General features: G+C 43.6%; 1 protein-coding gene across 1 annotated transcript in view; it reads left to right on the top strand.

Moving 5' to 3' along the window:
* Positions 1-13,521, top strand: part of crsp7 (cofactor required for Sp1 transcriptional activation, subunit 7) — a 171,585-nt gene extending 158,064 nt beyond the window's left edge. The window contains exon 3 of the mRNA XM_072244068.1: positions 10,534-13,521. Coding sequence (XP_072100169.1) covers positions 10,534-12,324 — 1,791 coding nt within the window. The 3' untranslated portion in view covers positions 12,325-13,521. The remainder of the gene's footprint in view (positions 1-10,533) is intronic.
* The last annotated feature ends 1,124 nt before the right edge of the window (positions 13,522-14,645 follow it).

Genomic DNA, 14,645 nt, shown 5'->3' with positions numbered 1-14,645 from the left:
CTGCCGTGCAGGGTTCTGACTAGAAGCTCCCAGTCCATTCGTACCTGCTCCCGTTGCCAGATGCCCCATCGCCATCAGACTCAACCATATGTAAGGTCCAGGTGTTGTACACCGTAGTCAGAGGTGGAGACCTGCGCAAGGAAGATTTTAAAGTGCCACTGGGGGCGCGCCATCCCCAGTAGTACTATCTTCACTATGATGAGGTAAATCCTGGTGGTAAAAGTGATCCCAGGACAACCGGTCCCACATCTTGGCTGCAGGAGGCTGCTGGGTCCTTCGTCTGTTAAGGCCCGCCTATTGCGCACCGCCAGCGCATTGCTTTTCTGTCAGGGTGTGCTCCCTTAGCCTTGTCTCAACAGACTTACCACAAGGCAGTGGGGCTATTTGCCCATAGCTGGGACAGTGGTTGACGGGCGCCAGGGTGTGTCCACACAGTGGTGGGCCTGCACGCCACGTCTCTGGGGCCCCCTGCTGCTCCAAGTCCCCTGTAGTTTAGCCTGGGACCATAAGATACCCAGTTTCCGTGTGTGGCCCCGAGGAGGCACTGCAGGAGTTTTGGTGGTGGAGAGGCTCTGCACTGGCAGGAGGAGGCTTACACACTTGGTTCTTCTTTTCACCCTCTATTAAGAAGGCTAGCCAGCGGCAGTAGCTGTAAGCAGAGAGCACTGTGCGGCATGCAGCATGCACTAACTACAAGCACTACTGCTACTCCCACCCACACACTTCGGCGTAGAGTCTTTCAGAACAGGAGCCTTCGTCCCTTCACAAAGGTCGCTGTATACCAAGTGGTCTGTGTCACCATGCTCCTTTATAGCTACAACCATCACATCAAGTCCTTGGAATGCTTCTACATAAGCTGCCTCCAGCGCATCCTGGGAATTACCTGGTGTGAGTGGGTGCCTCACACTGAAATATTTGTAAAGACCAACTACAGAAGTATTGAGGCCATGATCACCCAGCGCCAGCTGCAGTGGCTGGGGCACGTGATAAGGATGCCCCCATGTCGGCTACCCCACAGAGTGCTATACAGCCAGCTATATCATGGTCGACGCTCAGCTGGAGGGCCAAAGAAGTACTATAAGGATCAGATGGAGAATGCTTTAAGGAAGTGCAAGATCAGACCCAAGGACCTGGAGGATGTTGCTGCTGACCATACCACTTGGCGACAGCTGTGTAGGGACGGGGTTCATATTCTGGAGGTGGAAAGAACAACCAGAAGACAGCAGAAGAGAGCCAGGAGAAATGCAGCCATGGTTGCCACCACTACCACATATACATGTCCCACCTGCAATAGAACTTGTGGGTCCAGGATAGGACTGTATAGTCATCAAAGATCTCACCGTTAAAGGAGTGGACATCGTCATTGGATTTCGATGGACAACCGAAGAAGAATATTAAGATATCAGATATGCAAATTTTAAATGACATGGTAGAACTTCAAAAAATCACAATTACAAGGGATAAAATATCAGAGAAATTCAGAGATAAAGATGGCCAACTCACCTGGACCTGCTATACTGCACAGTCAATTTCAAAGGAACTGGCTGTAAAGATAGTGAAGACATTGGTTGTAATTTATTATAAATTGCCAAACTCCAGAAGAGTACCAGAAATTGGAACATAGCCAGTGACTCTTTCATTCAATCAAGGAGAAAGACAGAAGGCAAGGAACTGTGGGCCAGTTAGTTTAACAGTATTATTCACAAAATGCTAGAGCCAATAGTCAAAGAGAAAGTGCCTAATTGGTTAGGAAAGGTAAATCATGGTCAACAAATTTGCTCAAATTCTTTGAGGATGTAACAGTGTTGATCTGAAGGGAATCTGCAGATGTGGTATATTTAGATTTGACAAGGTGCCACTCAGGAGACTGGTGCATAAATTAAAAAGACAGAGATTCAAAGAAAGCATGTTAGAATAAATTGTAAATAGGCTGTCTCGTAGAAAACAGAGTTGGAATATATGGCTTCTTTTCAGTGGTAACTAGTGATGCAGTTCTTGGTCTGCAATTATTTTTGATGTGCATTAATGACAGTACTTTATACTTGTCGCCAATCAATTGATACTAAAATGTACAATCATCGCAACGATATTTGATTCTGCGCTTCCCGCTCCCTGGAGTACAAATCAATAGTAAATATTAAAAAATTAAATTATATATCATAAATATAAAATGGAAAGTAAGGTAGTGCAAAAAAACCCAGAGGCAGGTCCGGATATTTGGAGGGTACAGACCAGATCCAGGTCAGGATCCATTCAGCAGTCTTATCACAGTTAGAAAGAAGCTGTTCCCAAATCTGGCCGTACGAGTCTTCAAGCCCCTGAGCCTTCTCCCGGAGGGAAGAGGGACAAGAAGTGCGTTGGCTGGGTGGGTCGTGTCCTTGATTATCCTGGCAGCACTGCTCCGACAGTGTGCGGTGTAAAGTGAGTCCACAGACAGAAGATTGGTTTGTGTGATGTGCTGCACCTTGTTCACGATCTTCTGCAGCTTCTTTCAGTCTTGGACAGGACAACTTCCATACCAGGTTGTGATGCACCCTAGAAGAATGCTTTCTACGGTGCATCTATAAAAATTAGTGATGGCTTTAGGGGACAGGCCAAATTTCTTTAGTTTTCTCAGGAAGTAAAGGCGCTGGTGGGCCTTCTTGGCAGTGGACTCTGCTTGGTTGGACCAAGTCAGGTCATTTGTGATATTGACCCCGAGGAACTTAAATCTTTTGACCTGTTCCACTTGCACACCACCGATGTAAATGGGGTCATGCAGTCTACTACTCCTTCTGAAGTCAACAACCAATTCCTTCATCTTGCTGACGTTGAGGGATAGGTTATTGTCTTCGCACCATGCCACCAGGTTCTTAATTTCCTCTCTGAGTACATTACCTGAGATACGGCCTACAATTGTTGTGTCATCAGCAAACTTATATATTGAGTTTGATGGAAACTTGGCTCCATATCATGGGTGTACAGTGAGTACAGCAGGGGGCTGAGTACACTACCTTGTGGGGCACCGGTGCTCAGAGTGATTGTAGAGAGCTTGTCCCCTATTTTTACAGCCTGGGTCCTGTCTGTGAGGAAGTTGAAGATGCATCTGCAGATCTGAGTGCTAAGGCACAGGTTCCGGAGCTTAGGAATCAGTTTATTTGGAATGATGGTATTAAAGGCAGAGCTGTAGTCAATGAAAAGGAGCCTTACGTATGCGTCTTTATTCTCCAGGTGTTCTAAGGAGGAATGTAGGGCCAGAGAGATGGCATCTGCCGTTGACCTGTTGCTCCGTAGGCGAATTGCAAAGCGTTGAGGTTGACTGGAAGGCTGTGTGCCATAACCAATCGCTCGAAGCACTTCATAGCAATTGATGTCAGGGCCACAGGTCGATAGTCATTCAGGCATGCCATCTTGCTCTTCTTCGGCACCGGGATTATCGTTGCCTTCTTAAAACACGAGGGGATCTTAGACTGAAGCAAGGAACAGTTGAAGATGTCAGCAAACACTCCAGCTCGCTTGCTTGCACAGGCCCGGAGAACCCGTCCTGGGATGCCATCCTTGGATTTATTTCCAGGAAGGCCCTTCTAACGTCCTCCTCGGTGACGATGAATCTCGATGCCACCAGGTCCGGTTCATCCGGAGGGAGAAGGACGCTCCTCTTCTGTTCGAATCTTGCATAGAATACCTTAAGTTCGTCAGGAAGCGAAGCGCCACAGTTATTGATATTCCCAGCCTTTTCTTTGCGCCCAGTGATCTCATTTAGACACTGCCGAGGTCTACCGGCATCCCTCTGGTTAGCCTGGGTTTCCAATTTGGCTCGATATTGCCTTCTGGCACCCCTAATGGCTTTCCGGAGTTCACGCCTGGATTCCGTGTAGTGACTGGTATCCCCGGACCTAAAAGCTGCAGCCCTAGCCTTCAAAAGGGACTTGACCTCATAATTCATCCAAGGTTTCCGATTAGGGAATACCCGGATCGTCTTGCGAGACACACAGTCCTCCATGCATTTCCAAATAAAGTCTGTGACAGCTGAGGCATACCCATGGAGGTTATCTAACCAGTCCACCGATTCAAAGCAGTCACAGAGGACCTCATCCGTCTCCTCCGTCTAACGCGACACCACTTTTGACACCATGACCTCCCGCTTCAGTTTCTGTTTGTAAGCCGGGAGGAGGAGTATGGCCTGATGGTCCAATTTTCCAAAGTGAGGTCGTGGGACAGAACTGTAGGCATCCTTGATTGCTGTGTAGCAGTGGTCAAGTATATTCGGGCCTCTAGTGGGGCAGGAGACATGTTGGTATAACTTTGGCAGCGCCTTTCTGAGGTTGGCTTGAATAAAGTCCCCTGCTATAATGAGCAAAGCCTCTGGATACCTGGTCTCAAGTTCACTGATGTTGGTATACAGTATGTTCAGAACATACTCCAGGTCCACCTGGGGGTGGAATGTAGACCGTTGTTGGTATGACCGAGTATGTAAGATTTCCAAGAATGTTGATGAAATAAAGATAAGTGGAAGGACATGTTATGTTAAGGGTGTTGTGATTTTGCAATTGAGTGAATGGGCAGAAGACTGGCAAATGGATTTTAATACATGAGATCATGCATTTCAGTAACAGAAATTAAAAGGCAGATTGTTACCTTGATGGAAAGAGACTACGAATGGTTGAGTACAGAGTAATCCAGATGTTATCTAATACATGTTTGCAAAAAAGCTAGCAAGCAGGTTAACAGGTGGTTAACAAGGTGCATCATTCTGGATGTCATTGCAAGGGGATAGAAGTTTAACCATTGGTAAGTGTACGGGGTATTCTTAAGTCTTCACCTGGAATACAGTGTACAGTTTCAGACCCCTCATCTGAAAGGACAGGGGTCCCCAACCTTTTTCGCACTGCGGACCGGTTTCATATCGACAATATTCTTGCGGACCGGCGGGGGGGGGGTGGCGGTAGGGTTGCCAACGGACAAGAGTAGCAGTCAAATGCTCTGGATTTACCCCAAGAAAGACTACAATGACCCATGAAGCCTTGCACGGGCACCAGTGCGCATGCGTGATTTGGCATGCACGTACGATTTCTTTCTACAAATTGTTTTTGGCGATTCTGTTCGGGGGGGGGTGTTAATCACGACCGGAATATCGGTGATAAGTGGCGATTGCACTCAATTTCGTTTCTAAAGGGGTTTATCTAACAAATTTAATATTAAACACACAGCGCATATTTTCCTCGCGTGAATATAGCGATAAGTCAATTATCAGGGGAGCTTGAAGTAAGTGTTGAACGAACTTCCAATAGAAGTGGTAGGGGCAGGTTCGATATTATCATTCAGAGAAAAATTGGACAGATATATGGACAGGAAAGGAATGGAGGGTTATGGGCTGAATGCAGGTCGGTGGGACTAGGTGAGAGTAGCATTCGGCACGGACTAGAAGGGCAGAGATGGCCTGTTTCCGTGCTGTAATTGTTATATGGTTATATAAGTCACTTATAAGTCAATACCATCATAACATTTTAAGTAACGTTTGGATATTAAACACGCAGCACATGTTTTTCCCGTATGAACATATAAAATCATTGCAACACACCAATATCACTGAATCAGTGGGAGCCCTGGGCTTGTTTTCCTGCAACAACACGGTCCTATCGAAGGGTGATGGGAGACAGCGATACTCAAACGGGGTTCCTTATGTCCAGTCTATTCCACAGTTTAGTTTTCATTGCATTCATTGCAGAGATATGTTGGAAATAGAAGCAACGTTTTAAGTGCTTTCGTGGCTATCTCAGGATTTTTAGCCTTGACTTTGATCCAGAGTGCTGGCAGAGATGTTATGTAAAACATATTTTCCAGCCCGTCGTCATTTGCAAGCTCGAGGAGGTGATCTCCTTCCCGCGCTGAAACGGATGACGCGCGGGTAATAACCTTGCATGCGTTCAAGCTCAACAGCGGGCGTGACAGGGAATGGGGAAAGGTGCAGCTGACTCATATCGCCTAACCATATAGCTTCTTCGCGGCCTGGTAGCACATGCTTTGCGGCCCGGTGGTTGGGGACCGCTGTGAAAGGAGACTCACAGGCTTAGTTCTTGAATGAGAGGATTGTCTTGCCAAGAGAGGTGAGGCTGAATATTTTGTCCCTTGCAATTGAGAAGACTTGAAGGATAACCTCATTCAATCAAGCAGGTTTGACAGGGTAGATGTTGAGATATTTTTCATATGGAAATCAAGAGGTCGTAACTACAAGATAAGAAAACTCAGGTACATAGAAATTTCTTCTCAAAGGGTGGTGAATGTCTGGAATTTTCTGAACTGGTGGGTAGTAGAAGCTGGATCATTAGAAATGGATTATTTAAAATGGATTTGTTAGTTAGGGGAACAGACAGGAGGTTCTGTGGGCTAGATAGAGATTCCCAGATGATATGTTTTCTCCCATGTGCCAGGGTCCAGAACGTCTCGGATCAAGTCCTCAGCTTTCTAAGTGGGAGTGTGAATAGCCAGACATCGTGGTCCAAGTACATAACAATGACATGGGTAGGATGAGTGATGAGATTCTGCTTGGAGAGTTTGGGGAGTTGGGTGCTAAGTTAAAGAGCAGGATCTCCAGATTACTGCCTGTGCCACGTGCTAGTGAGGTCAGAACTAGGAAGATTATGCAGTTTAACATGTGGCTAAGGAGTGGTGTAGGAGGGAGGGCATGAGATTTTTGGATTCTTGGGTGCTGTTCCAGGAAAGGTGGGGCCCATACAAGAGGGGTGATTTGCACCTGATCTGGAGGGGAACGAATATCCTAGTAGGAAGGTTTGTTAACGCTGCACATTTGGGTTTTAAACTAGAGTTGAAAGGGCATGGGAACCGGAGTGTCAAAACAGTTTGTGGAGAAGTTGCAGAGTCAGAAGTTGGTAAAGTTAGGAATCAAAAGGTTGAGCATGGTGACTATTCCTGAGCTGTGTATATTTCAATGCAAGAAGTATCACAGGAAAGGCGGGTGAGTTCAGGGCATGGTTGAACACATGAAATTATGGTGATGTAGCCATTAGCGAAACTTGGTTGCAGGCGGGGCAGGACTGGTAGCACAATATTTCGGGATTCCATTGTTTTAGACATGACAGAGCGGGAGGGATTAAAGGAGAAGGGGTGACGTTACTAGTCAGAGAAAATGTCACAGCAGTGCTCCGTCAGGATAGACTGGAGAACTCGAATAGAGAAGCATTATGGGTGGAACTGAGAAGTAAGAAAGGTATGACCACATTAATAGGTCTATGTTACAGACCACCCAGAAGTCTTAGGAATTTAGAATAAATTTGTAACGAGATCACAGACCGTTGTAAGAAGCATAAGGTTGTTATAGTAGGTGATGTTAACTTTCCACATATTGACTGGGAATCCCTTACTGTGAAAGGACTAGACAGTACAGAGTTTGTCAAATGTGTTCAGGAAAGTTTCCTTCATCAGTACACAAGTCCCAAGAAGAGTGTGCAATATCGGATCTGCTGTTAGGGAATGAGACTGGGTAGGTGTCAGAAGTTTGTATAGGGGAACACTTTGCATCCAGTGACCACAATGCCATTAGTTTAAAGTAAATGTGCAAAAAGATAGGTTTGGTCCACAGGTTGATAGTCTAAATTGGAGAAAGTCCAGTTTGGATCGTATCAGACATGATCTGGCAAGTGTGGATTGGGGCAGGCTGTTTTCTGGCAAAGGTGTACCTAGTAAACGGGAGGCCTTCAAAAACAAAATTTTGACAGTACAGAGCTTGAATGTGCTTGTCAAAATAAAAGCTAAAGATAATAAGTGTAGGGGATCTTGGTTTTCAAGAGATATTGATGCCCTGGTTAAGGGAACAAAAGTGCATAGCAGATATAGGCAAGCAGGAACAAAGCAGATGCTTACAGAATATAAGAAATGCAAGAGAACACTTAAGAAATCAGAAAGGCTAAAACAAGGTATAAGGCTGCCCTAGCAGATAAGGTGAAGGAGAATCCTAAGGGATTCTGCAGATATATTTAGAGCTAAAGTTTTTGAGTGTTTTTGTTGACATACCAAATCTCTTCAAACTCCTAATGAAGTATAGTCGCTGGCTTGCCACCTTTATAGCTGCATCAATATGTTGAGATCTGGTCAGATCCTCAGAGATCTTGACACCCAGGAACTTGAAACTGCTCACTCTCTCCATTTCTGATCCCTCTGAGGATTGGTATGTGTTCCTTCATCTCACCCTTCCTGAAGTCCACAATCAGCTCTTTCATGTTACTGACATGTGCCAGGTTTTTGTTGCGACACCACTCCACTAGTTGGCATATCTCACTCCTGTACGCCCTCTCGTCACTACCTGAGGTTCTACCAACAATGGTTGTATCATCAGCAAATTTATAGATTGTATTTGAGCTATGCCTAGCATACAAGTCATGGGTATAGAGAGAGCAGAATAGTGGGTAAGCACACGCCCCTGAGGTGCACCAGTGTTGATCGTCAGTGAGGAAGAGATGTTATCACCAATCTGCACAGATTGTGGTCTTCGTGTTCGGAAGTCAAGGATCCAATTGCAGAGGGAAGTACAGAGGCCCAGATTCTGTAACTTATGAATTAGGATTGTAGAAATGATGGTGTTAAGTGCAGAGCTATAGTCGATGAACAGGATCCTGACAGAGGTATTTATATTGTCCAGGTGGTCTAAGGCTGTGTGAAGAACCATTGAGATTGTATCTGCTGTTGACTTATTGTGGCGATAGGCAAATTGCAGTGGGTACAGGTCCACATTTAAGCCTCTTTTAAAGTTACTCATCCCTAATTGGAAATACTACAATGAAAGCTGATGCCTTACATTTGAAGTCACAAATGAATAACACTAGTAAAAATCTTTGGATGAAAAATTGAAGGTTGGGCAGAGAACATCAATAGCTGATGTGCATAAATGGAGATCTCAGGACATTCTTGATTACTGCAACCATACTGGTAGTTTTGAAGCAATATACAAGATGCTGGAGGAACTCAGGCCAGGCAGCATCTATGGAAAAGAGTAAACAGTCGACATTTTAGGACTCGGTGTTTCAGATGCTGCCTGGTCTGCTGAGTTCCTCCAGCATTTTGTGTGTGTTACTTGGATTTCCAGCATCTGCAGATTTTGTGATTGTTAGTTTTGAAAGATGCTTACGAAGGATTTGAGAAAATGTTCATGGATGTGTACATGCAAATAGTTGCAAATAAGCCATTGCATTTTGCTCATGGACAAAACATTTGGTTTGGAATTGCTGGTATTTTGCTGATCCTATTTATTGGAGTTAAATCACATTCTAACTTTGCCATTATAAGGGGATCTAAATGGGGTGGGGGTGGATGTAAAGATGATGGTTTGAGTCTACAGTGCATTGCCTCTGAACATGGTAGAATCAGGTACACTCAAAACACTTAGGAAGTAATGAGATGAGTATTTGAATCACCAAGGCACAGAAAAGTTATAGAACACTACATTGCAGGAACAGGCCCTTTGACCTGTGATGTCTGTGCCAACCATTCGCCAAGTGGAACTAATCCCATTTACCTGTACATGATCCATAACTCGATTCCCTTCAAGTTGAATGTGTTTATCTAATTGGCTATTAAACATCACTACCATTCCCCAGCTGTGTGTTCCCAGCCACACCCTATGTGTAAAGAAAAAGAGCTGTGCTTCGCACATCTCCCTCAAACTTTTCCCCTCTTACTGTAAAGTAATGCTTTCTCGTATTTGATATTTCTAACTTGGGAAAGAGACTCTCTATATCTATGCCTAAGCGCTGAGAAATGGAATTAATATAGACGGGCCAATGATTTTAGTTATAACTAAGCAAATATACTGTGCATTGTCTGAGACTGTTTGTGAAGGATTGGCTTTCTTAACATAAAAGAAAACTGCTTTATTCATAAAAATATCACATTCCTCAATGCAGACAGAGAAAAGAGGTGCAAAGGATGACAAAAGGATACAAGGTTTCATTTCTATTTCTCAAATATAAGATGGACAATGAAATTGTTACAGAGGATTATTCAAAGATGTGTAATTTCAAGACAAAAATAAATTGAAGTAACCAACTAAAAGGGCTTGACCAGTGTACTGAGTCTGTTGGCATTTTGACAATAATTGCAAGTTAACACACACAAAATGCTGGAGGAACTCAACAGGTCAGACAGCCTCTATGAAAATGAATAAAAGTCGACATGTCAAGCCAAGGCCCTTTTTCAGGACTGGAAAGGAAGCAGGGAAGATGCCAGAATAAAAAAAAAAGTGGGGGAATGGGAAGGATGATAGCTAGAAAGTGATAGGTGGGTAGGAAAGATAAAGGGCTGGTGAGGAAGGAATCTGATAGGAGAGAAGGGGAGTTGATAAGCAGCTAAGAGGCTAGAATGGTTGAGACCTTTGGCTGCAAAGAGCGCTTACTGATTTCTAAAAAAGAAAAATGCTTACTCTTAACTTTTCATGAGAAGTCTGAAAAAGAGAGTAAAAGGAATGATAGAATTCTTGTTAAATTATGTATGCGTAGTTATTCAAGCCTTAACTTGCTAACGTCCAGTTTTTTGCCCTTCCAGGAAACGAGGCTGGGGAAACTCATCAATGATGTACGGAAGAAGACCAAGAATGAGGAGCTTGCAAAGCGTGCCAAGAAACTGCTAAGGAGTTGGCAAAAATTGCTGGTTGAGCCTGTCGGGCAGATCGAGTCTGTGCCCAGAGCACTGTCCAATTCCCCTGGTTCAGCTAATGGGGGAGCACATGCTTTCAAGCATGACTTGCCATCTTTGGCCACCAGCACTGCTGTCGGAGGGGCCAAGCCGGTACCAGATCTGAAAAATAAGAACGATGTGCACAAGTCCTACTCTCTCTTTGGTGACAAGCAGGGTATTCGGAAACGGAAAGGGGATGGTATGAAGGGGCCACCATCCAAAGTCCCAAAGCACAATAGTGAACAGTTGCAGAACTCTACATCACCACCAAGCAATGGGATCCGCAGCAGTCCTGAAAACTTCCCAAGCCCTCCTGACACAATACCTTCAAACACCCATGCAGTCCCAGATAAAAGCAGAACAGACCCTCAGGCACCTTATGAAAATGACAAGCATAGCAAGATACCAGTCAATGCTGTGAAACCACATACCAGTTCTCCAGGTCTTGTAAGAAACCCTAGCACTTCCACGTTGCTAAAGACTGCTATTCTACAGCAACATGGAAAAACTGATGATCCTGTGGGGCGTTATCGACCCAGTAGCCCACGCTGTCAATCATTTAGCCCAAGGACTCTTAAACAGGAAATGCCAGCCAAACCTTCCTCAACATATGCACCCAAGGGCTCTATTGCTAGTCCTTCTCAGAGCTTTACAGGGACTTTGGCTCAAGCAGGTACTGATTCTGACAGGACAGTGTCTCACCTGCCCAAGAAACATGTTCAGATGTCATCTCCTGTATTGCAGGCAGCTGCAACACCACCTCTGCCATCCCAGGTAAAAAGCTTACACCTAACAGAGACTGAAAGCCTCTTAGATCGGCTAGTAGAGACACCTGGTTCAGAGACTCTTGTTGAAAACCAACTTCAGCACCATTCTTCCCCACAGCCGCAGGACTTGGTGTATTCCTCACATAGTCCTAATTCATCAACTTCACATCGCGGAGAATCCTTGCAGAATCTTGACTTGGATGCTGTTATGGGAGACTTGCCTGCTAGTGAGTGTTCCTTCTTTGGTCACGATAACAAAAAGTCATCCAAGAAAAAATACAGGCCCAGAGACTATCAGGTGAACTTAGACGGACAAGTTATGGATGAAAGTGTAAAGCCTGTACGGTTGAAAGAACGTAGAATTACATTTGATCCTGCTACAGGACAGATCAAACCTTTAATACATAAGGATTCATCTCAGGCTGAAAGCTCAGTTCCAGCTGAGCCCCATCGAACCACTGAAGTGGTCCAAGAACAGAGAGTAAACTTGCAAACTACTTTAGATCAAACTAACTGGAAAGAATTATCAAAAAATGAAATTATTCAATCATACTTATCGAGACAGAGCTGCCTCCTTTCGTCCTCAGGAGTGCAGCCACCCGGAGGTCACATTGTTGAATTTCTACAGCACGAAAGCCACAGGTATAGCACTAGCACAGAGGCCCGTGAGGTCCATGTATTGATACCTACAGACACTCCCTCAGAACTTCCTGGGGTCAGTAGAGCGATCAAAGACTCAGATGTTCAGCGAATACATGAGCAACACTGGGCTGGTGTGAATGGTTGCTGGGACAACCAGGGCAACTGGTATGATTGGACGCAGGGCATATCTTTGGACCCTCAAGGTGATCAGGGACAGCTGCATATACTGCCATATGTCTGTCTGGACTGAGCATTAGTGCCCATTTGGCTTGCTTTTAAGGTTTAAGATCATCTGATGGTAAACAAGTGGTTCCCACTTACTAAAGATGAGCAAATATATCAGGGTTGCAAGATACAGTTCTGAAGGTTCTAATTCTCAGCCCATCTGTGTAAGAACCCCTGCCCCCACCCAACCCCAGTACCCTCTCTTCTGCAGTTTGCTGCTATCAGTGTTTTAACCAAAATTGCAAAGGAGGGAAAGAAGCACAGGAGGAGTTTGAGAAAGAAAAAGGAAAGAATGGTTAGTTCTGATGGATATGCAACTCCCCTTAGGGATTGGGACAGGTTTTAATGGGTGGTCGACAAGCTTAGTGAGGAACAGTTTGTGGAAGAAAGTTGAGGTTTGATAAAGGTTCCAGCACTTGACAATAGGCTGGAGATGGTCTTTGGGGCAGTTACAGGAGCTTTATGTGGCATCCAAACTAAATGAATAATGTTACCTTAAAAAGTATACATCTATTTATTTTATTTCTTTTTTTAAAAAAAAAACAAAACACTTTAATTTGGCAGTGAGACAAATGTGCAAAAACTGTAGGTTTCTCTTATTTACTCACATTTTTTGAGCATAATTTTTATCGTGAAAATCAAGTCAGACTGTGAATGTTTGCACAGTACCACGTCATACCAAACATTCCAAAGGTCTTCACATGCTGGTAGTTGCTGTCATCTTCTGTTTAAAATAAAATCCTTGGGTCTTCATAATTTAGGTTTAAAAATGTTTGAAAAGAAATCTATTTTACTAAGTCAAAAATGAGTTTTTTAGCCACCTTACAAAATTAAAACATTAACAATGTAATTTTGTTCTCTGCTTTGCTCTCTTGCTTGATCTCTACAAATGTTCTCACTTCCCCAAATCTCAAAGTGGACAAAATAAAGAGGGTGCTACTAGTTTGCAACTTTGTACTGTGAGAAGTTGATTTACAAATCACAAAATTTCAAAAGGAATCGTTTGTATGCTGGAGATATACTTGTTACCATTCCTTTAGATATTGTTTGCCTTATGGAATCCATCATACCACAACTGCAAAACAAGAAGCCTTAGTGAATGTACAGAAATTAGACTTCTGTGTTCTGCACAATACAGAAGGAATGACTTTGCTATTTGGTCCTTTTAAGTGGACACATTGTGATATAAATGTGGAAACAATAAAAAAAAATTTGCACAGAAGTTTGCCCCCTTTTATTCAAAATGACTTCTCTGATGAAATTATACTTGCAAAAATCGCCTCTCGAACAGATGATCAATGCTGTATTTAATTCTGAAGTAGATTCATCTGAATAGACATGAATGTGAACATGTCAAGTTAATTTTTTGTGACATTGCTGGTCCGAACTTTAGTTGCATTGTTCTTGTTCCTGTTTCAACCTCTAATTAAAAGGCACCCGTTCTCATGTTTTAGAGAGGTCTGGGTGGTGCTGAACAATAATTTAGTAAAATTCTGTATTCCATCCATTGTACTTGAATGATATGTTACTGGTGGTCTATACAACCGGAGCTAGGTAGGTAATCAGTTAACAAGTCATCTAGTTATTCATACTAAAACTGTGAATAGGTTTAGTTCCAGTTATAAAGCTATCTTAGTGGTAAACAAAACCTAGTGGGGCACCCGAGACACAAATCTGATTCAGTCCTTCAGTTTTAATAGGGTAAGCAGTCAAATTAGTTTGTTATTCATCTTCCCACTGATATTTTAAAGCTTCAATGCTTTTCATTTTGATTCTGTTACTGTCCTGTCCCTGGAATTACTTTAATTACATAATTTCTTAAAATGTTGGCATTGAGTCATGTTAGAGCTCAATCATGTCCATTTCATTGAACATACAACAGTTCAGTGCTGGAACAGGCCCTTCAGCCCCCATTGTTGTGCCAAACCAATTAAATTAGTAATCAAATAGCTAACTAATCTCTTCTGCCTACATGATGTCCATATCCTTTCATTTTCCCCAGATTCATGTGCCTAACTAAACAACACTTAAAAGTCCCTAATGTACTTGCCTCTACCATCATTCCAGGTACCCACCACTCTGTGTTTAAAAACAAACAAACAAACAAAACTTGCCTCTCAAATCTCCTTTAAAATTGCCCTTCTCACGTTACATTCATGCCCTCTGATAAGAGACATTTCAACCCTTGGAAAAGATATTGTCTGTCTACTCTATCTATGCCTTCCATAATCTTATAAACCTCTATCAAATCTCTCCTCAGCATCCATCACTCAGAGAGAGCAACCCAAGTTTGTGCATCCTTTAATTATAGCACATGCCCTTGAATCCTGGTAGCATCCTGATAAA

The sequence above is a fragment of the Mobula birostris genome, chromosome 26 (assembly GCF_030028105.1).
Source record: "Mobula birostris isolate sMobBir1 chromosome 26, sMobBir1.hap1, whole genome shotgun sequence".
Classification (NCBI taxonomy): Eukaryota; Metazoa; Chordata; class Chondrichthyes; order Myliobatiformes; family Myliobatidae; genus Mobula; species Mobula birostris.
Note: the sequence above shows the minus strand (reverse complement) of the source record. Positions and strands in the feature narration are given on the sequence as shown.